The sequence below is a fragment of the Gymnoscopelus braueri genome (assembly GCF_963280865.1).
Source record: "Gymnoscopelus braueri genome assembly, chromosome: 7".
NCBI classification, from domain to species: Eukaryota; Metazoa; Chordata; class Actinopteri; order Myctophiformes; family Myctophidae; genus Gymnoscopelus; species Gymnoscopelus braueri.
In genome coordinates this window covers 2,979,041-3,000,294 of record NC_137608.1, presented here as the reverse complement: position 1 = coordinate 3,000,294, position 21,254 = coordinate 2,979,041, and the positions used below count along the sequence as shown (strand labels likewise).

At 40.9% G+C, this 21,254-nt stretch overlaps 1 protein-coding gene across 4 annotated transcripts in view; it reads left to right on the top strand.

Moving 5' to 3' along the window:
• Positions 1 to 21,254, top strand: part of npr3 (natriuretic peptide receptor 3) — a 371,704-nt gene that overhangs the window by 23,058 nt on the left and 327,392 nt on the right. For all 4 annotated transcript variants that reach the window (XR_013933491.1, XR_013933492.1, XM_080434034.1 and 1 more), the window contains exons 2-5: positions 1,196 to 1,318; positions 1,963 to 2,138; positions 17,813 to 17,948; positions 20,449 to 20,543. Coding sequence is in view for 2 of the 4 variants with exons in the window: in XM_080434034.1 (XP_080290160.1) it covers positions 1,196 to 1,318; positions 1,963 to 2,138; positions 17,813 to 17,948; positions 20,449 to 20,543 (530 nt within the window). In the remaining 2 variants the exon portion in view is untranslated. The remainder of the gene's footprint in view (positions 1 to 1,195; positions 1,319 to 1,962; positions 2,139 to 17,812; positions 17,949 to 20,448; positions 20,544 to 21,254) is intronic.

Genomic DNA, 21,254 nt, shown 5'->3' with positions numbered 1-21,254 from the left:
CTAGTGATTGGCAAAGGGTTCAACTGTTTCAAATGATCATACATTCTTTACGGCGTGGCTCTGCAGGAGGATAGACTGGCGCGTGTGTGTGTGTGTGTGTGTGTGTGTGTGTGTGTGTGTGTGTGTGTGTGTGTGTGTGTGTGTGTGTGTGTGTGTGTGTGTGTGTGTGTGTGTGTGTGTGTGTGTGTGTATGTGTGTGTGTGTCCAGAGCTAATCACTGGACCGATGAGCACCAAGCTTTGTATGCACATTGACAAATAGGCCACAGTACCATCAGCATCACTATTTATTTCCCCATAAGTGTTAGACTCACGCCAGTCTAATTGTCTCACTTCTCACTTCTTAGACATTAGCAGAGATTGTCCCTGTCTCAATCGCTGAAGCGGTGATGGTCAGCGCTGGGGAGAGGAGCGGTCCATAGAAATGTATGGCAGACCCTGGTGGATATCTGGTTTTGACCTTTTGACCTGGGTTTGAATCCAATAAGTGTTCATCAACAACAATAGGAACGTGAACCACTGAGCTGACACATAGAGCCTCAACATAACAGCAGGTCAAACATACCACAGCTTTTCGTCTTACCATTGTGATCGTATATCGCGTTTCCCAGACATAGGGAGGGGTCGCGACCCATTTCTGCCCGGTCATATGACCGTGTCCTGTCCACGGCCTGCTGTGAGCTTGAAGATCAGCTATGACGGAGCATATCAGCATTAGTGAATGTCACATGTTGGGGAACTGATTTTGAAGAATCTTTCAGATCAGGTTATGTCACTGTTTCTGAACGTGGGGTCCGGGGACCACCAGGGGTCCAAATGGACCCTTACGGGTCTGTAACTCTGACAGTGTACAAATGGAACCAAATGGACCCGTTTACGGGTCCATTTGGTTCCATTTGTACACTCTCAGAGTTAAAGTAGGTGGCTAGTGACTTTAACCTGTTCCACTTTCAAAACCTTTGCACACAAACAGAATGCAGCACACAACACCAATGGTTTTGATCATGTGGGTTGTGGAAGTTAAATGGTGGATTTGTGGATAGGATATGAACAAACTTGTTATGTCAACAAAATGCAATGCATTCTGTTTGTGTGACATGCATGATGCAAAGGTTTTGAAAGTGAAACTTACAGTATGTCACAATGACATTCCGCGGCGCCACTGTAACCTCTTTGTCTGTGTGCTTTGCTTCCAGTGGTGATCATGTGTGCAGGAAGTGACATCATACGAGAGATCATGCTGGCAGCGCACCGTCGGCGACTCACCAACGGCTCCTACGTCTTCTTCAACATCGAACTCTTCAACTCCTCCTCCTATGGTAAAGATTTGTCACATCTCTGCTGTCGGGCAGAAACCAGCTAACTAGCCAAAATGTTCATTTTTCAGGAAATGACAAAAACAAAACAAAAAGTTGGAGTTAGGAGGTTTTGTTCATCATTGATAAGAACAGCTGAATGGACCTCCAAGCTCACAATGAGGTTGGAGGTCAAAAGAGGGTGGAGCCTGGAGTCAGCTAAACCAGCTAACTCCACCCCCCTTTGCTGGAGTTAGCTGGTTTAGCAGAAAGTTTGAGGATCCAATGGAGTTAGCTGGTTTTGTCAGAAGCACTTTTTAATACTTTTCATTGGTTCAATATTGTTTTAATCAACACACAGACGTAAAGGGTGTTCAATAGCACTGATTTATGGGGAAAAAAATGCAAAAGCGGAAAAATTGAGTTAGCTGGTTGTGAGCTTGTAGATCTGCTATTTTCAAACATTTTAGTACTTTTACTTTTGGTACTTTAAGTACATTTTGATACCAATACTTTTGTACTTTTTACTCAAGTCAATTTTGAATTCCGGACTTTTACTTGTAACAGATCACTACATTGCAGTATTGATACTTTTACTTAAGTAAAACATTTGAGTACTTTTTCCCACCACTGGTGACAAGCCTAAGTTCTCCTGTCCGTTTGTGTAGGCAACGGTTCGTGGAAGCGAGGGGACAAGTACGACAACGAGGCCAGGCAGGCCTACGCCGCTCTCAACACGGTCACGCTGCTCCGCACGGTCAAGCCCGAGTTCCTGAACTTCTCGGCCGAAGTGCAGAAGTCCGTCCAGAGAGCGGGACTCCACGACTGTAGCGACTGTGGAAGTGTACGTAAGTTTGGGATACGTTTAACGACGCGACCAGGAAACACCTGTGGAGTTTGTTTGTACAAAGAGCTTCCACTCCCTAGACTCTGCATCCTTTGTGAAGCACACACACTCATGTCCTATGGTTTTGTTTGTGGCGTACAGTATGCTGCCGTCATACTGTACGCAGGCATTAAAAAAACAAAACACTTGAACCCTGTGTACTTGGTCTTAGGATGAGTAGCGTAAATAGCAGTTCCAGGGAAAGGAAAGGGAAAGGGAGACCTTTGTTATTATAGCAAGTGCACCCAGGTGCAGGACAAACAACTGTTAAGAAATATTAAAGGAGTAGTTCACACAAAAAAGTACTTACTTTCTATCAATTACACACCTTGAAACCTTGAATTCATTGAGATTTATTTTTGTTTTTGTCGCATCCCTAAGCCAATAATTTGATGACCGGCGGAAAGATCCTAATGTCTCCGGTAGGACATCAAATAATTTTCCTAGGAATGCGACAAAAACTAAAAAATAGAAAATAAGTCCTTTTTTGGTTGAAATACTCCTTTAAGGCACTCCACTCCACTTTCATTACGCTCTCAACGTTTCGATCACCAGATCTTCATCAATTAATCCTGCATCATACCTTTTATTAGGTATGATTAGGGGGGGGGGGGGGTTGGGGGGAGAGCAGTGTTTAATTCCAGACACACGCAACAAGCAGCAAGCACAGCTTAGTGAGTGTCAATCAGACCACAGTAGTTGTGTTTCATGCATGTCAGGCTGTCAACATGTTTAGTGGGGAATCGTCACAGGCTGCTCCAGTCATTCCATCAGGCTAACTGATTTGTTCCAGACACGCCGCCCCCGTTTTGGTCCCCAAGCCAAGGGACAACAATCCCCTGTCTCACTGCTTCACAAACAAACAATAGACCAATTATTTGTTTACCAACATTGAGACTGGAACGCACAGGTGATTGTTTCATGCAATCAATTCCCAACACATTGTTTCGGGGTTTCAGTTCATTCAACCTCCTCCTGTGTGTTGGCTATAGTGAGGCGCGTCCTAGAGAGACCTGACAGAATGGGTTTCATTTGGTGCCGGCCTGCGCGCGTATACGGGTTCTTATCAGTGTGACGTCGTCTGTTAAGGGGTCTATGGGTCATCACGACCCGTTTTGTCGGGTGATGGACCTATTTTTAGTGGTTGCAGGTAAATATCCAATTTATTTACGTTTCACAATATTTTCAAACATTTTCACACAAAAATAATAATAATATTAATACGATTTTGTTGTTGTTGAAATGTTACGTTAATAACCAAATAAAAAGAGCTTTTAAGAAATAGTGAAAATGGCAGTTCTATAATCTCACAACGTGTCACATCTTGCGTTGTGAGATTGTAGATCTGCTATTTTCACTATTTTGGGAAAAAGGGCTCAAGTGGTTGATTCATAATGCACAGTGGTAGAAAGTACTCCGGAATTCAAAATATACTTCAGTACAAAAGTATTGGTATAAAAAAATTCTTAAAGTACCAAAAGTAGAAAGTACACTTTATGCAGAATGTCCCATTTCAAGTTTTCAAATGTATAACAATCTTTTGAAAATAGCCGATCTACAAGCTCACAATGCGACGCATTGTGAGCTTGTAGATCTGCTATTTTCAAATGGCCGAAATGTAACGGCTGAAGTGGTTAACTCTCTCAGTGCCAAGAGTTTTTTCATAAAGTACTCCCCCAGTGCCAGCAATTTGCGTTTTTTTAAATTTGTAAATTTGTAAATTTTTCATTCAAATAAATTATCTGATTGGGTGTTTAAACCAAGCCCCCAGAACCCAGTGGTTTCATTGAAGCCAAATGGACATGCTGGCCATTTGAGGTATTGCAGGTGTGGCCAATGTATGTGAACAAGCCCATGGGGCTCCAGTGACGTCACTGAAGCCCCAAATAGGCCGCGCCCATCACATTTTCCAATACGTTTCCAACCCGGAAGAAGGGTTCAATTGAGCCCATGCGCTGGGTGAGCAACTCAATGCAAGTGGATGGGAGGCGATATCCGGTGCCCTCTCTATTATTTTTAACTCTATGGTTTAAACCCATAATACAGTTCTACCAGTAGAGAGCAACAAATCGACACATTGATGACCTCGCTGGCTCACTCGCCCCCTCCCAAACAGGCTCACGTCACATCCGGTCATAACCGGATGTTGACATTTTTGACAATCGTTGATCGGGCTAAATTACGATGCGATACACGACTACGATGACTGATCGTCACCCAGACCAAAGAGAGTAGACGTGGACCTCTCCGTTCGTTTTTTATACCGTGTGAAAAACCGTGACTTTCCCTATTCTGGCCGAAAATGACCGCGGGACAAAAATGAGAACCGGAAACGGAATCTGCGTCATGAAACCGGAACCCAATGAGTCTGAAGGAGTCAGGAAGCGAAAGTGATCATGAAAAATAAACAGAATAGCGCGACCACAGTCAAAAGTAAAAACTCGGGATTTCTCGTGCTGGCACGGAGGGTACTCGGGAAAAACTCGGGATATCTCGGGGCGTGGCACTGAGAGAGTTAATGTGTGTTTTGTAATAATAATCAAAATCTACAAAGTAACTAGTACGTTTTCATATAGTAATTGTAGTGGAGTAAAAAGTACAAAAGAGATGTAGTGGAGTAGAAGTAAAAGTATAGAAATTTGGAAATACTCCAGTAAAGTAAAAGTACCTCAAAATCGTACAGTACTTGAGTACTTGTACCAAATGTTTGGAGTAGAAAACATTTGGGAGCCCCCTGCTCTAGCTGGTTACGTGGGACAGTGAGAAATGGATGTGTAAAGTGTGAATGGGGGGGGGTAGGGGGACCTGAGAGGTGGATGTATGGCTTTTGGCTTTGTCCAAAAAGGCTTTGCCTGCCAGGACAGCGCTTGAACGGCCTTTAAAGCCTTTTGTAGCCCTGAGCAGCAGGACCTGTCATGCTGTCATGTCGGGACAAACGGCGGATGACGATTCCACCCTGCTAAGGTTAATGGAGCTCAGTGGGGACACTGACAGGCACAGTGGTACACCCATTTCTTTGACTTAATCCATTACGACTGGGAACGCATCTGTGTCATTTTAAGATTTCTTTGGCTATTCAAAAAATAGCAGATATACAAGCCTGTAGATCTGCTATTTTAGAAAAATCTTTTGTGAAAATCTTTGAATATATATGTTTTTAAAGCGAACATTTGTAACTCAAATGTTTGCTTTCTGGAGGTCCCTGGAACTAAATATTTGACAAATGTTAGCTTTAAAAATATATATTCAAAGATTTGCACAAATTATCACAATTTTTCAAAAATAGCAGGCTACAAGCAGCAAGCACAGCTTAGTGAGTGTCAATCAGACCACAGTAGCTGTGTTTCATGTATGTCACAGTAGCTGAAGTTTCAAATGGCCGAAATGTAACGGCTGAAGTGGTTAATGTGTGTTTTGTAATAATAATCCAAATCTACAAAGTAACTATTACGTTTTCATATAGTAATATAGTATAATAGTATCATATAATATATAGTAAAAGTGGAGTAAAAGCTGTTAGCTTTAAAAATATATATTCAAAGATTTGCACAAATTATCATTTTTTTTCAAAAATAGCAGGCTATGAGCTTGTAGATCTGCTATTTTTGAATAGCCCAAGGAAATCTTAAAATGACACAGACGCATTCCCGGTTTGAATGGGTTAAGTAAAAGTAGCAGTACCACCATGTAGAAATACTCGGTTAGAAGTGTAAGTCCTGTGTTTAAAATTTCCCTGTGAGTAAAAGTACAAAAGCATTGGCATAAAGATTCAGTTTTCAAATAATTGTAGTGGAGATAAAAGCAATAGCAGTAGCAATATTGGCCTCTGAGATGTAGTGGAGTAGAAGTATGAAGTATTGAAAAATGCTCATACTCAAAGTAAAGTAAAAGTACATAGTTGGAGCTAGGTGGATGATGATTGGACCGTGCAAGGTTAACCCATTAAGACCGGGAACGCGTCTGTATCATTTTTAGATTTCTTTGGCTATTAAAAAATAGCAGATATACAGAAACCGAGTCCCGCGCTATGAGCTTGTAGATCAGCTATTTTTGAAAAATCTTGAAAAAGTCTTTATATATGTTTTTTTTATTTTTATATTCAAATATTTGCTTCTGGGGGGTCCCTGGAACTAAATATTTTGAGATGGTGGTCGGCGGCCAAATACATATCATTTCACCTTGACATGAAAAAGTTTGAGAACCACTGACGTAGCAACAAGTTAAAAAAATAAAAATAAAAATCTTGTAGAATCCCCAGAAGCGAAGATTTTTTGTAAAAAAAAATGTTTAAATAAATATATATATATATATATTCAAAGATTTGCACACATTTTCACGATAAAAAAAAAGCTCATAGCTCAAGCACTCGGCTCAAGCACTCGGTGCCGTGCTATGAGCTTGTATATCTGCTATTTTTGAATAGCCCAAAGAAATCTAAAAGGACAGAGATGCTTTCCCGGTCTAAATGGATTAATAGGACCCCAGCGGGGAAGCTGACAGGCGCAGTTGACCAGCTCAATGCCTGACTGAAAAAAGGAACTCTTCTTGTCTTTTCAAGACGCACAGCAGCAGGCCTGCTTTAGTAAAAAACTGCAAACAAAACCACAACCTTGTCGGCCACACTGCCTCCGACGCCTTCCAAAACAAAGAACGTTCCCTTCTCCAATAAAACATGTGACATGAGTGTAGTACGACAGATGTGACCGCAAATTAACAAAATTGACTTCTTAAAATATATTGTCGCTGGCGGGGACAAACTTTATATCTCCATATTTCATATTTTTTTCTTTTCTTTCTTTTTCTGAAATAAATGGCCTATTTCAGTGCTTCTCAACCTGTGGGCCGGGGCCCTACTGGTGGACCGTGAGGCCATTGCAAGTGGGTCCCCCAAATGATTGGCAAAACGCTACGATTTTAATGATAATATATAAATATTTAGCCAATGAAAAGCTTTAACCTCAAAGTGGGGTCCGGGGACCCCCAGGGGTCCTCGGGTGGGTTCCAGGGGTTCCCCTGCAAAATGTGTTCAATACAGCATTACAGTAATGTTGTTGGCCTCTCAAATATTGCAGATGTAAAAGATTTTCTCAAAATCTCAAAAGTATTACCAATTTTTCTTAACAAAAATCTTCTCTTCTGGGGGTCCCTGGCAAAACACATTTTCGGATGGGGGTCCGCGACCAAATACATTCAATTTGGGGGTCCTTGACAAAGTTTGACAAGCACTGGACTAAATAATTGGATCCAGTGGAACAGTTTATTTCTTTCCTGAAAAGTAACGGTTTTGGACATACAAGGTTTCGGCTCGACAGCGTCGGTATCAGTGGTGGAAAGTAACTAAGTACATTTACTTAAGTACTGTAGTTAAGTACAATTCTGAGGTATTTTATTACTTTACTGGAGTATTTCCAATTTTCAATACTTTTACTTCTACTCCACTACATCTCTGAGGAAAATATTATACTTTTACTTCACAATTATTTGAAAACCTTATTTACTAGTACTGATACTTTTGAGTACTTTTTCCACTGGTCAGTATACAGTTTGCTGATTCCATACTGGCCTGTCACCAGAGCTGTAAAATTGTTGCGTCAACAACAACACACATATTGTGCGCTGTTGATGCCAACTGCATTGGTGACTTTCGAGGGAGGAGAATGGTGGCTTTTGTCCCTTTACCGAAGGTGCAGTGGTGTAAAGTAACTAAGTACATTTACTCAAGTACTGTACTTAAGTAAAATGCTTTGGTATTTTTACTTGGAATATTTCCAATTTTCAATACTTTTACTTCTACTCCACTACATCTCAGAGTTCAAATATTGTACTTTTACTCCACTACAATTATTTGAAAACTTTAGTTACTAGTTACTTTGCAGATATAAACAATTATATTATAAAACATACATTAACCACTTCAGTCCTATTTTATACCAAGGCTATTTGAAAATAGCCGATCTACATGCTCACAACGCGTTGCTAATGCTATTTTCAAACATTTTTGTGCTTTTATTTATGGTGCTTTAAGTATATTTTGATACCAATACTTTTACTCAAGTAACATTTAGAACACAGGCCTTTTACTTGTAACAGAATATTTTTTATATTGTGTTATATTGTATTGCTACTTTTACTTAAGTAAAATATCTGAGTACTTCTTCCACCACTGGAGAATGGTGGCTTTTGTCCCTTTACCCGAAGGTGATACTTTTCTCTCCGGGGGACCCGTTTTATTCTGTCATGCTTGGTCGATGCCAGGGAATTCTGGGATGCTTAATTCCCGACATATTAGTCGGATGTCGGGTGGAAACCTTGTATATCCAAGACTGTTACTTTTCAGCAGTGGTGGAAAAAGTACTCAAATTCTTTACGCAAGTAAAAGTACCAATACTGCAATATAGAAATACTCTGTTAGGGAACGGCCCCACCGCACTTTTATTTGACCTCTGGGGCGAAATCTGCCAATGCTTTGTCAATGCAAATGCGTGGATTCTTGGAAAAAATCCGCAAGACCATGAATCCACACATTTGCATTGACAAAGCATTGGCAGATTCCGCCCCAGAGGTAAAAATAAAAGTGCGGTGGGGCCGTGCCCTCACAAGTAAAAGTCTAGAATTCAAAATTGACTTGAGTAAAAGTACAAAAGTATTGGCATCAAAATGTACTTAAAGTACTAAAATATTTGAAAATAGCAGATCTGCAAGCTCGTTGTGAGCTTGCAGATCTGCTATTTTGAAAAGATTTGTATACATATTGAACTTGTGAAATGGGACATTCTGCGCATTGAGTCTTTTGCACTTTTACTCAAGCGCATTTTTAATACCGCACTTTTGCTTGTAACTGAGTATTTCTAGATTGTATTGGTATTGATACTTTTACTTTTTCCACTACTGAAGACACATTGATGTATTTATTCATCAATGGGCCGCGGTCTGGAAGATGCCAACAGAACGTCACTGTCTGAGTGGGGGGGCACGCATTCCCCAACTTGCACGTTTCCCCAAGTACTAGAGCCAATGTACAAGCTCACAACACATCACGTTGTGATGCGTTGTGAGCTTGTAGATCGGCTATTTTTGGCGAAGAGATTTGGAGTAGACAGGAAAAAAAACAGAGCCAACAGAGCCAACTCAGGTCCGGTTGACTAAGTGGTTACTGAGCAATCTGGGAACCTGTTAGGTAAAAAAAAACTGAAGGAGAAGAAGGAAAAAAAAATGTTTTCCTTTGTTTTTGCCTCTGGGGGCCCATCCTTTTCTGTGTAAAACAGGAAGACGTCTTAGTCCACTTCCTCCCGGGTGCTTCTGTGTTTATTACTCAGCAGAATCTAGTCTTGAGAGATTAGTTACTAAGTGGTTAAATATTGATATGCAGTCCCAACCAGTAGATGGGTGTGTTGGGCACGGTTACAGCACTGTTATTACTGCATATGCACGCAGAGCACATGAACATGCGTCATAATCGCCTAGAAACATGCCAGGTTTGAATTATAAGTGTGTTGCTGAAATTATTGCTCCCCTGGAACGATAGCTTAAATTTTTTTAAATATATATTTTCTATAATTATGAAGAAAAAGATTTAGTTACCTTAAGGTTGTATTATAATTGGGAATTTGTAGCTTTATGTGACATAATTGATATTCCTTAAACAAAGCCAGGTGCTTTGGTATTCCCAGCACCATTTTTTGTACACTTAACCACTGAAACTCTACTTAGTCGACCAGAAGCCCCCAGGGCTCTCTGTACTTGGCCCCCTCCTTTTTCCCCTCCACACCAAATCACAGAAAATAGCCGATCTACAAGCTCACAACGCGTCGCAACACAACTTGTAGATCTACAATTTTTTTGCCGATATTTTACTTAAGTAAAAGTAGCAATACCACAATATAAAAATAGGCCTGTGTTCAAAATGTTTGGTACTAAAATGTTTGAAAATAGCAGATCTACAAGCTCACAAAGATAGCAAATCTACTGAAGTGGTTAATGTACGTTTTATAATATAATTGTTTATATCTGCAAAGTAACTAGTAACTAAAGTTTTCAAATAATTGTAGTGGAGTAAAAGCACAATATTTGCCTCTGAGTTGTAGTGAAGTAGAAATACTGAAAAGTATTGAAAATATGGAAATACTCCAGTAAAGTAAAATCACCTAAAAAGTGTACTTAAGTACAGTACTCCACCACTAGTCAAAGATTATGCTGCCTAAAAGGATAACTCAAAAAGCCCCAGGGGCCTTGTTTCCATTGTGGTCCATTGTACTCAATTCATCTGTAATACATTATATAATACATACGATACAAATGACATTACAAACCCTATTGGAATAAAACTCAGTAGAATCATAAGGTAGCCTGGTTCCAGACGAATCTGCATCGCACTTTAGCCGCAGTGTGTCGTGTGATATTGTCTGGCCACGCGAGGCTAATCATAAGGCATATTTACAGAGAAAGGACGGGTGGGTGTGCAAATTCTCCTCAGAAAAAGACAGCATCCAGAGATTTTGATCTCTCGAGTGTGAAAGTGAAAAGGCCTATGTCGATGTTACACAATGTGCCCTCTCACTTACAGTATAACTCCCCCTGTATGCTCGTCATTAACTTGTAGATCTGCTGTTCTCGGCAAAATGTTCAGCCCAGAATAGGGACGCAGAGGTTAATGTGACGTTGCATTTAAACACAAGAAGCTTTGAAAAGCACCCTCTCCGTCCCACACCCGCTGGCGTTGTGGCATCAACAAGCTTAGTCGAGCTGGGAAAAAAATAGCCTAAGGAGACTAAATTAATTGGCTGTAATTAGGCTTGTTAACCCATTAAGACCGGGAACGCATCTGCGTAAACCACTTTAACCATTGTTTTATACTCTAGTTATTCAAAAATAGCAGATCTACAAGCTTATAGCGTGGCACAGAGTGCCGCGCTATGAGCTTGTTCCCTGGAACAACATATTTTGAGATGGGGGTCCGCGGCCAAATACATATCATTTTGGGGGCCCTTGACATGACAAAGTTTGGGAACCACAACATAAGTTCTTTCAAAAAACTGTTAGGATTCAGAAGACATTTTATAGAATCCCCCAGAAGCAAAGATTTGAGTTAAAAATGTTCGATTTAAAAAACATATATTCAAAGATTTGCTCAAACTTTCATGATTAAAAATAAATAAATGCAGATATACAAGCTCATAGCGCGGCTATGAGCTTGTAGATCTGCTATTTTTGAATAGCCAAAGTGTATAAGATGATGGTTACAGTGGTTAAAATCTAAAATGACAGATGCTTTCCGGGTCTTAATGGGTTAAGCAAAACATTATGATACTTGTCGGGTTGTGTATGGTACATGAACCACACCTGGGAGCCTTCTGACTCGCGTAAACAGTTCTGGGAGAAAAATAGCACCAGGATAGCAGGCCATTTGAGTGTAAAAATTAGAGCACGACCGATTTTTGGGTGTGATCACCATTTTGGAGAGGAACAGCCGGGAGTCTGTCTGTCTGTGAGCAGACAGACAGATCGGCCACGCAGGACCGATCAGCGTGAAGCTCGAATTGGCCCCATGGTGGCGCTATAAGAGGCCACTTCATGTTTTTGGCCTATAATTCTTGAGCCGTAGGTTGTAAAAAAAAAAAAAAATCGGACACAACTCGAGATTTTACACACTTCAAAACACACTTTTTACTACTACTACAATTCAGTCCTAAACTCACAAATTGGTACACACCATCTCTAATAGAGTAATTCATCTCTCAGATTTTTCATATGCCATTCTGATTGGCTACGATCGGCTTCCAAAATGTGCAGGAGGGGCCCATTTTACCAAAACATTCCACAAATCATGAACTCATGATTTTTTTAATCATGAAAAAGGCAGATGGAATTGGGGTCCATCGTCCATTCTGACTGAAAGCGCCATGTTTTGGCATACAACAAAAATCTCAAACTGCACCTCCCATGGTACGAATCCACTGGTCTTTGTGCGGCATTGGTTCTCAAAGTGGGGTCCTTGGGGGGGATAGCAGGGGGTCCCCAGCAAAATGTGTTAATTAAAAAAAAAAAATCCCAAGATTTTGCAACTCTTTTTCACCCAGTGCCAATTGTCTAAGTGATCCTGGGCGCTACACTCCCCCCGCCAGCCTAGGGAGCCCACGGCCGAGCTCATGCCTCCTTCAATGCATGAGAGCCAACTGACCTTCTTATCACCTGACAGGGGGGAGTTTCCCGGGCAGGACGTTAAATTCAGTTTAACGACTTGAGCCCGATATATATTGGCTATTTGAAAATAGCCGACCCACAGGCTCACAATGCGTCGCAAAGCGACGCATTGTGAGCTTATCTGCTATTTTCTGCTATTTTCAAAAAAAATCTTGCAAAAATGTTTGACATTTGGAATATTTTAAAAACATTTTGGCACAAATCTTGTACAGGAGGTCCCTGGCACAAAATATTTTCGATTTGGGGGTCCTTGACATGAAAAAGTCTGAGAACCACTGGTGTACGGGACAACTTGTGGCTACTTGTTGTCCCCACAGAGCTGTCCAACCTAAGCCACCACGCTGCTGGGGGTAGGGGGGAGGGGGGGGAGACAAGGCCAGGCCACACAGAATCTCAGTGGGTTGGGACGCTCCTCCACCCCCGGTGACAGACGGGAGAGATATCAGCGCAGATCTCGCATAATTGCACACATACATCGGCAGCCTCATTTATTTCCACCCCGTGGGGACAAAGAGCTTATAGAGCGTTTTCCCTTTTTCAGACGGGACATTTTAACCCATTAAGACCGGGAACGCATCTGTAAGCTTGTAGATCTGCAATTTTTTGGGAAAAACTTTGAATATATATATATATATTTAAAGGTAGGGTAAGTGATATTTTTTGGTTAAAACAAAAAGTATTTTGTTAAAAGGTTAAAATACTATATTATGATAGTAATCATTGCTATAGAGTGTTTTTTCAGTAACAGATGTCTCCCTGTATCTCCAGCTCTTTAATAAACAGAAAATAAATTTTTCGGTAGGTGTCAACATCTCAGCCAATCAGGAGAAAGTACCAATTTTTAAGCTTAATTTGTATAGTGTTCCAGTTCCAATTTTGCCTGCTCATTTCTTAGTGTCATCACTTCCAATTTCACTTGTTTAATCTGTATCCTGATTGAGTTCTCTGTCCTGGTTGGATAAAATTGGAAATGAAACTGAAACTGAAACGAAAATGCATTTTCTGTTTAATAAAGAGGTGGAGAGACAAGGAGACTCCTAATACTGAACAAACACACTATAGCAATGAGTACTATCAGAATATAGAGCTATTTAACAATTATTTTAACCAACGCAAATCACTTACCCTACCTTTAAAGCAAACTCAAATCTTTGCTTCTGGGGGTCCCTCGAACTAAATATTTGGAGATGGGGGTCCGCGGCCAAATACATATCATTTTGGGGGTCCTTGACATGAAGAAGTTTGAGAACCACTGATATATAGCAACATAAGTATTTATTTAAAAAAAACCTGTTAGGATTTAGAAGACATGTAGAATGCCCCAGAAGCAAAGATTTGAGTTACAAATGTTGGCTTTAAAAAATATATATTCAAAGATTTGCACACGTTTTCAGGATAAAAAAAAAAGCTCATAGCGCGGCTGTATATCTGCTATTTTTGAATAGCCAAAGAAATCTTAAAATGACACAATTGCTTTCCCCGGTCTTGATGGGTTAATGGCCAGACTTGAACACTTGCGGCCACAGCGCGGAGGTTTTTTTTTTTTCCCCTTTTTTTTGGTGCATGCAGAAAATCCTCTCTTTTGTCCGGCGGTCCCGCGGTGAGAGGGTGGGCAGCGCATAACTCCCAGCAGAGAAAGCATTCAAGCTGTCCACTTGTGTTAGTCAGTAACCACAGTGACCAGTGGCAGGTCCAAGCACACACTGACCATGACGTAGTGTGTGTGAGCACGGTGACAGCGGCTGATAGAATGTGCCACCAGTCGTGCTCATTTTCCTTTTTCTTTCCGTTTTGTCCTTTTTTACACGTTATGAATGTACACATTGTAAAGCTCTCACATGACGTGTCATACATTGAAATGTGAAATTAGCTGGAGAAGATACACTTGTTTAAGTCAGTCAAAGATCTATTATATCACACCTCTTACAGCAGTTACTAGTTTGTTTCAGATATTTGTTACATTTGAGTTGACATAATATATGACAATAATCAAAGGCACATCAGTATATGCATATACGCAGCTGAATCAGAGTACGGACAAATTCTAATTTGTGATCCCAAAACTGCTGTTTGTTTAATTGAGCGCATTCATCAATTATTATTTTCTTCTTGAATTTTTATCCCACGATTTTGTAACCCATTTTTCACCCAGTGCCAATGCCTAAGCTTGTAACCCTGGGCGCTACTCTCCCTCTGCCAGCCTGGGGAGAGCCCATGCTTCCTACAATGCATGCGGAGTGAGCAGGCCGCTTCTCATCACCTGACAGGGGGGAGTTTCCCCGGTAGGACGTAGCGCGTGGAAGGAACACGCTATTCCAACCAGTTCCTTTCCCCTCCATCAGGCGCCCCAGGAGGCAGTATAGAGATAGAGACCAGGATTACTGCATGTTTTTTGTGAGGGATTCGTCAATATTGAAAAAACAACAATGAAAAACCTGTTGAAAAAAGATTTGAATCAAGTGGATCTCTGGCTCCACAGAGAGCATCAGATATCTATGACGTCAGTCGTCTATGATGACATAAATCTATGATGTATGACTCCAAATGTTTCAGATCAGAGCACCACTGACCTCCATTATGAAGTTAAATGTTTCTAAAAGTATAAAGCATTATGTGGAAAAGACTGGCAGTGTGCACAAGAACTGTGGTGCTGACCGGTCCAGCGTTTCGCAAGATCAGCGCTGGATACACACACACACACACACACACACACACACACACACACACACACACACACACACACACACACACACACACACACAGAGACCCTTCTAGACTCCTCCTGCAGAGCCACGCTGTGTAAAAAATAAACCCTACTTTGTAACATCCTGAGTTTAAATTCAACTCTGAGTTAAATGAACACTGAGGATTTTACTGAATAAGCATCATCTAGGCTACTCTTCCATGTGAAATGGGTGTCAGCTGTACATTTTGACAGCAAATATTTATTTAGTTTTAGTCATAGTCTTTTGAATAACGTTCCGTTTATTCATTCCATTTCCAGTCATGTTTTAGTATTAGTCTAATTATAGTTGACAAAATATCATAACATTTTAGTCAACTATAGTTGATATGTCGGCTAAAATGTATTTTGGCGGGCCGTGATGGCGTCCTAATGCCTGATTTATACTTTACTTTATTATAGCTGTGTGCCGACGTGTTGTGAGCTTGTAGATCGGCTATTTTCGGTGTGTGACACCTACGCGCAGCCAAGCATAAAATGACTTGTCTTAATTCTACTGGATCTCTTCTCCACTAGTCCCCCCTAAACATTTTTTATCTAGTTTTTATTTGTTGACAAAATTGTCAATACATTTAGTCATAGTTTTAGTCATCATAGTTTTTAATTTAGTTTTTATGTAGTTTTGTGAAAAAAGGTAGTCGACAAACATTTTTCGTCATAGTTTTAGTCAACTAAATGAACGCTGGGATTTCTGGCCACAAAGTGGGGGGGGGGTCACCTCTTGGTCACCTCTTGGCTAATTTGACCTGTGATTGGTGTAGCAGTGTCAGTGAAGATCGCTGTGATTGGTCTACTTTTGTAGGGGCATACATGCATACATGCACTGTAGGGGCATACATGCACTGTAGGGGCATACATGCACTTTGTAGGGGCATACATGCACTTTGTAGGGGCATGCGTGCACTAGGGGCATACACGCACACACACACACACACACACACACACAGACCAACCCTGTTCTAGAAGGCTGACTGACTTCTTCGGCGCCTCGCTGTAAAAAAAAAGCACATATCAGCTTGAAAATGATCTGTCATAAATCCGGCTTACAGTTGTAAGTGGGGTTGGGGTAGGGGGAGGGGGGTATGCAAGCAGCAACATATTTCCAGATATTGTAATATATCATAGCAATAGCATGTTTCCTATTAACAGTGGTGGTCAAAGTACTCAACTCCAGTACTTGATCAAAGTATACAGTAGATACTCCTGGTCAAACATTGCTCAACTACAAAGTTGCTCCGTCAAATTTATACTCGAGTTAAAGCACTGGACTACTTGCTTTTAAAATTACTTTTTCTTTTTGATATCAATGCATTGCTGTATTGAAATGCTGTATTGAAATGTCCCCCCAAAATCCTTTTTTTTTGCGTTTTATGTTTAAAAAAAAATTGAGAACATGTCTCGATGCAACTCGTTATGAGCTATTAGATCAGTTAAATAGAGCTTAAGTGGTAATTTAGAACTTTTGTAACATTTGCAGGGGTCCCTTCCTAGAAATGGAGTGCAGTCAAAAGTGCAATATTTGTCTTTGAAAGATATTGGAGTGAAAGTTATAAGCTTCCAACAAATTAAATACTCGGGTAAGGTACAGTACAGATACTCAAAAAGTTTACTTACCGTAAATAAGTACAGTGCTTAAGTAAATGTCCACCGCTGCCTATAAAACACAAAAATGTGAAACATGTCACAAAAAAAAGGATGGTCAGCGCATTGCATTCTGTAAAAAAATACTCCATTATAATATTTGTCCTGCGTGTGGATATTTTTGGAACACTGCAATCTCTTTATTTAAACGACTTAAGCATTTGTTTGGAGCAGTGGAATGTCTATTCACAGAATGTGTTGCCAGGACAGTGAAAGCAAACAGTTTTAAGATGTGAAACCACAGGCAGTTTTGCAGCATCAGCATAATCAGCCTTCCCAGACTTATCTCCATGTCGGCCATGCGCTATTCTGGGCCCGTCCTCGACCATATACGCATTCCTAGTCCACTAATAATCACAGCAATTTGTCCACTGATCGATAAGATGTAAGTATGACGGGGTGCTTGTAGTCGCTATCGGCCCGGAACGTGGGGATGTCTGTCCCCTTTTCAACGCAACAACTCAAATCTTTGCTTCTGGGGGGTCCCTGGAACAAAATGTTTAGAGATGGGGGTCCGTGGCCAAATGCATACATGATTTTTTTTTCACGATTAAAACAAAATAGTAGATCTACAAGTTCCACTGGTATTGTAATTGCACGGTGGTTCTCAAACTTTTTCATGTCAAGGACCCCCTGTCTCAAAAAATATGTTTGTGCCAGGATTATTCAAAAATAGCAGACCTACAAGCTTGTAGATCTGCTATTTTTGAATAGCCAAAGTATAAAATATGGTTAAAGTCGTTAAAATGATTGTGACGCCATATTGACTCATTTTGCTGGGGACCCCCTGGTACCCCCGCAGGGACCCCTGGGGGTCCCCGGACCCCACTTTGAGAACCAATGGTATAGCAGACTTGAAGTCCACATAACAGCTCTGACAGTGTGATAAATCCGTTCCCGGAAACGGTTCCAAAATGTGATCACGGAACCAACCTTCCTAGGTTCCTCAATGCATGATCCGGTTCCTCTGGTTTTGAATCCCCCCCCCCCCCAGTGTCTCTTTTTGTTCTTTGCTCTCGTCCAATTGAAGATGTGTCTGTTTTCTCAGATCAACATGTTTGTGGAGGGCTTCCACGACGCTCTGCTGCTGTACGCCATCGCTCTGCACGAAGCCATGAAGAGCGGACACGGCAAGAAGGACGGAGCCGAGATCACCTCGCGCATGTGGAACCGAACGTTTGAGGGTAAGACTTCACTAGTCTGGTTCCAGACGAATCTGCCATTGCAAAAAGAAATTGCCCGTGGCAGATTGTGATATTAGTCTGGCCATGCCAGGCTAAGACTTCACTGTTTAGGGGTTGTGATCCTTAAGGATTTTAACCATTCCGCTTCCTAAACAGTTACCTGTCCAAATGGACACTTACAGGTCTGTAACTCTGAGCGTATACAAATGGAACAGGTCCATTTGGTTCCATTTGTACACTGTCACAGTCGTGGTGGTCCTTGAAATGTAAAAGTTTGAGAACCACTGACAGGGTGATAAAACCGGTTCCGGAGACGGTTCCAAACGGGACGGAACCGATTCCGGTTCCTCAATATTGGATCCGGTTCCTACCGGTTCCTCCTGTTCTGGATCCCAACTCATCACTGTTACACAGTCACGTTAACCACTTGAATGCCAGGATCCCTATTCTGGGGGCTAACATTCGGCGTGAATAGCAGATCCACAAGCTTGATCTGCGCTTGTAGATTGGCTATATTCGGCGAAGATAGTGTAGAGTGAAAACGGAAGGGGGCCAAGTATAGAGCCCTTGCCTGGGGCACTCCGGTCAACTAACCCATTCACTCTGGGAACGCATCTGTGTCATTCTAGATTTTAGCTATAGCCATTAGCTATTGCCATTATTTTATACTTTGGCTATTCAAAAATAGCAGATATACAAGCTCATACCACAGCAACGAGTGCTATGTGTCCCTGGAACTAAATATTTTGAGATGGGGGTCCGCGACCAAATATATGTACATATAATTTTGGGTGGCCCTTGACATGAAACAATTTGAGAACCCTCTGATATTATACCAACATACGGTTTTCAGAAAACTTTTAGGATTTAGACGACATTTGTAGATTGAATGAGTTAAGTATAGTGTGTTATGCGTTTTTCTTTAACAAAATAAAATGGCAAAAACACATTACATTAACTGTCTGTTGATGTCACATCAAGAGATTCATAACAGTTACAGTACGTGGTTGCATTTCCAATTCCCCTCAGAAAACATACAGTACGCAGAGATTTTGAGGGGTTAAAATTCGATGATATAAATAATACATTTTAAATAAACAATTTTTTTTTTTTTTATGTTTCAAAGATAGCAAAAAAAGTGACACGTGAGCTTGTAGATCAGCTATCTTCGCTATAAGTATAAAACAGGATTTTAGAGGTTAATCAGACTAATCGGTTTAGTCGATTCATTGATATACAATAAATCCAAAACAAAAATCCAAAAAGCACGTTTCTCGATTGTGCAATTAATCAAAGAATCAATCGACGGAATAATCACTGTGAACATCATCCATGGTTGCAGCCCTACAGAGAATGGCCGCAGTGTTTCACTCTCTGATGAATGCTAAATTGCCCACTCACTTTTTTCTGAGCCTTTTTGTATTTGACTGTGACAGTGGAGACACTGGAGAGGGACAGGAAATAGAGAGAAAGAGAGAGAGAGATAGAGAGAGAGACAGAGAGAGAGAGAGAGAGAGAGAGAGAGAGAGAGAGAGAGAGAGAGAGAGAGAGTAGGGGAGTGACATGTAGTGAATGGTCTGGCTGGCTCCTCCTTTTCAACTGTACGCAAAAAAAAATCTGCCAAAACTAGCCGATCTACTGTAAAAGCACGTGCTCACAACGCAGCGCAAGTCCCAGTATGGTCAATTTGTTCCCTTATGCCATTTAGACCGGGAAAGCATCTGTGTCATTTTAGATTTCTTTGGCTATTCAAAAATAGGCTCTGTTCCATTTAGTGTAGCACAGTGGTTCTCAAACGTTTTAATTTCAAGGACCCCCATAACTCTTTGGAGTGTACAAATGGAACGGGTCCATTTGGTAATAATCATATTACCAAATGGATAATAATATTACTATTATTATTAATATTCATAATAATAAACTTGATTTATAAAGCACTTTTTTCGAAACGGCGTCACAAAGCGCTTTTACGAAACCAAGAAGTCAAAGTGTTCTTGAGCAAGACACTGAACCCCCTAACTGCTTTCCTCCGCCGTCGGGTGAAAGGCATTCACGCGCACATTGTAAAGCGCTTTGAATAAAGGCGCTGTGTGAATGCACCATTTAGCATTGTACCATTTATGTTTACAATATTGAGTTGATGTGAGCAGGTCACAGATATGAAACGTTAGTCCAGGGTGGGTATACATGTTGTAAAAGGGGGGTGTTCGGTGCTGACGCATGGGGCACGGGGAACCCAGGCTCCATGCTGCCAGCTCTCTACATGAAATAACAATGTTCCATTCCGCAGGAATTGTCAAGAGCAGGCTTGTATTTTCTTGTAAAAAGAAATAATATTTAAAAAATGTCAGGAATTTTTGGAACATAGATACTGGGGATGTAATTACAGTTCTTGGGCCCCGAGCCAACAAAAACCCAAATGTGGATGAGATTTCCTTTTTGATTGGCTGAACATCTCTCTCTCTCTCTCTCTCTCTCTCTCTCTCTCTCTCTCTCTCAGGGATTGCGGGTCCGGTATCTATGGACGTCAACGGGGACAGAGAGGGAGATTTCTCGGTGATGGCGATGACCAATCCTGAAGCAGGCACATATGAGGTCAGAACCTTAACTGCCACAGCATTTTGCTGGAGAAATGACTTCAATGGTCAGAATTATTCCACACCCTGGTTATTATAGTTATAGAATTTTCAATAGTTTTTAAGTTCATTTTGATTCGTTTTTAAAGTGGAGTCTTAATTGTATTTCTTTTATATTTGTATGGGGTAGTCAGGGCCGAGATTCCACAAAGTCAGAAAAATAGCAAAAATAGCAGATCCACAAGCTCACAATGCGTCGCATCGTGACGCGTTGTGAGCTTGTGGATCTACTATTTTTGCTATTTTATGAAGATTTGTGACAAAGACACATTAGTTAGTTGTGTAAACACACAATACAGTATCTATCACTATCAGTCAGTTATCATTTTTCTGTAAAGCCTCATTTTGTTCTTGTTTCAGTTAAAGGGATAGTTCACCCCAAAAAATAATCATTCTATTGATTAGTAAACCCATGGAGAAATTAAATTCATGGATATCTTTTAGTTTTTATCGCATTCCTAAGCCAATAATTTGATGACCAACGGTTCCGGTAGAAGACAAAAAGGAGACTCTTTGTGTGTCCTACCGGACTAATTGATTTAAAAAAAAAGTCATTTTGGGGGTTCTTCTTCGTGTCCGGCCATCTTCTATATCACGTCTTTCCAGTGGTTGGCGCAGGCTAGTGCAGCGGCATTTGGTTCGGCCAGGTCAACTCCAGTACATTGTGGAG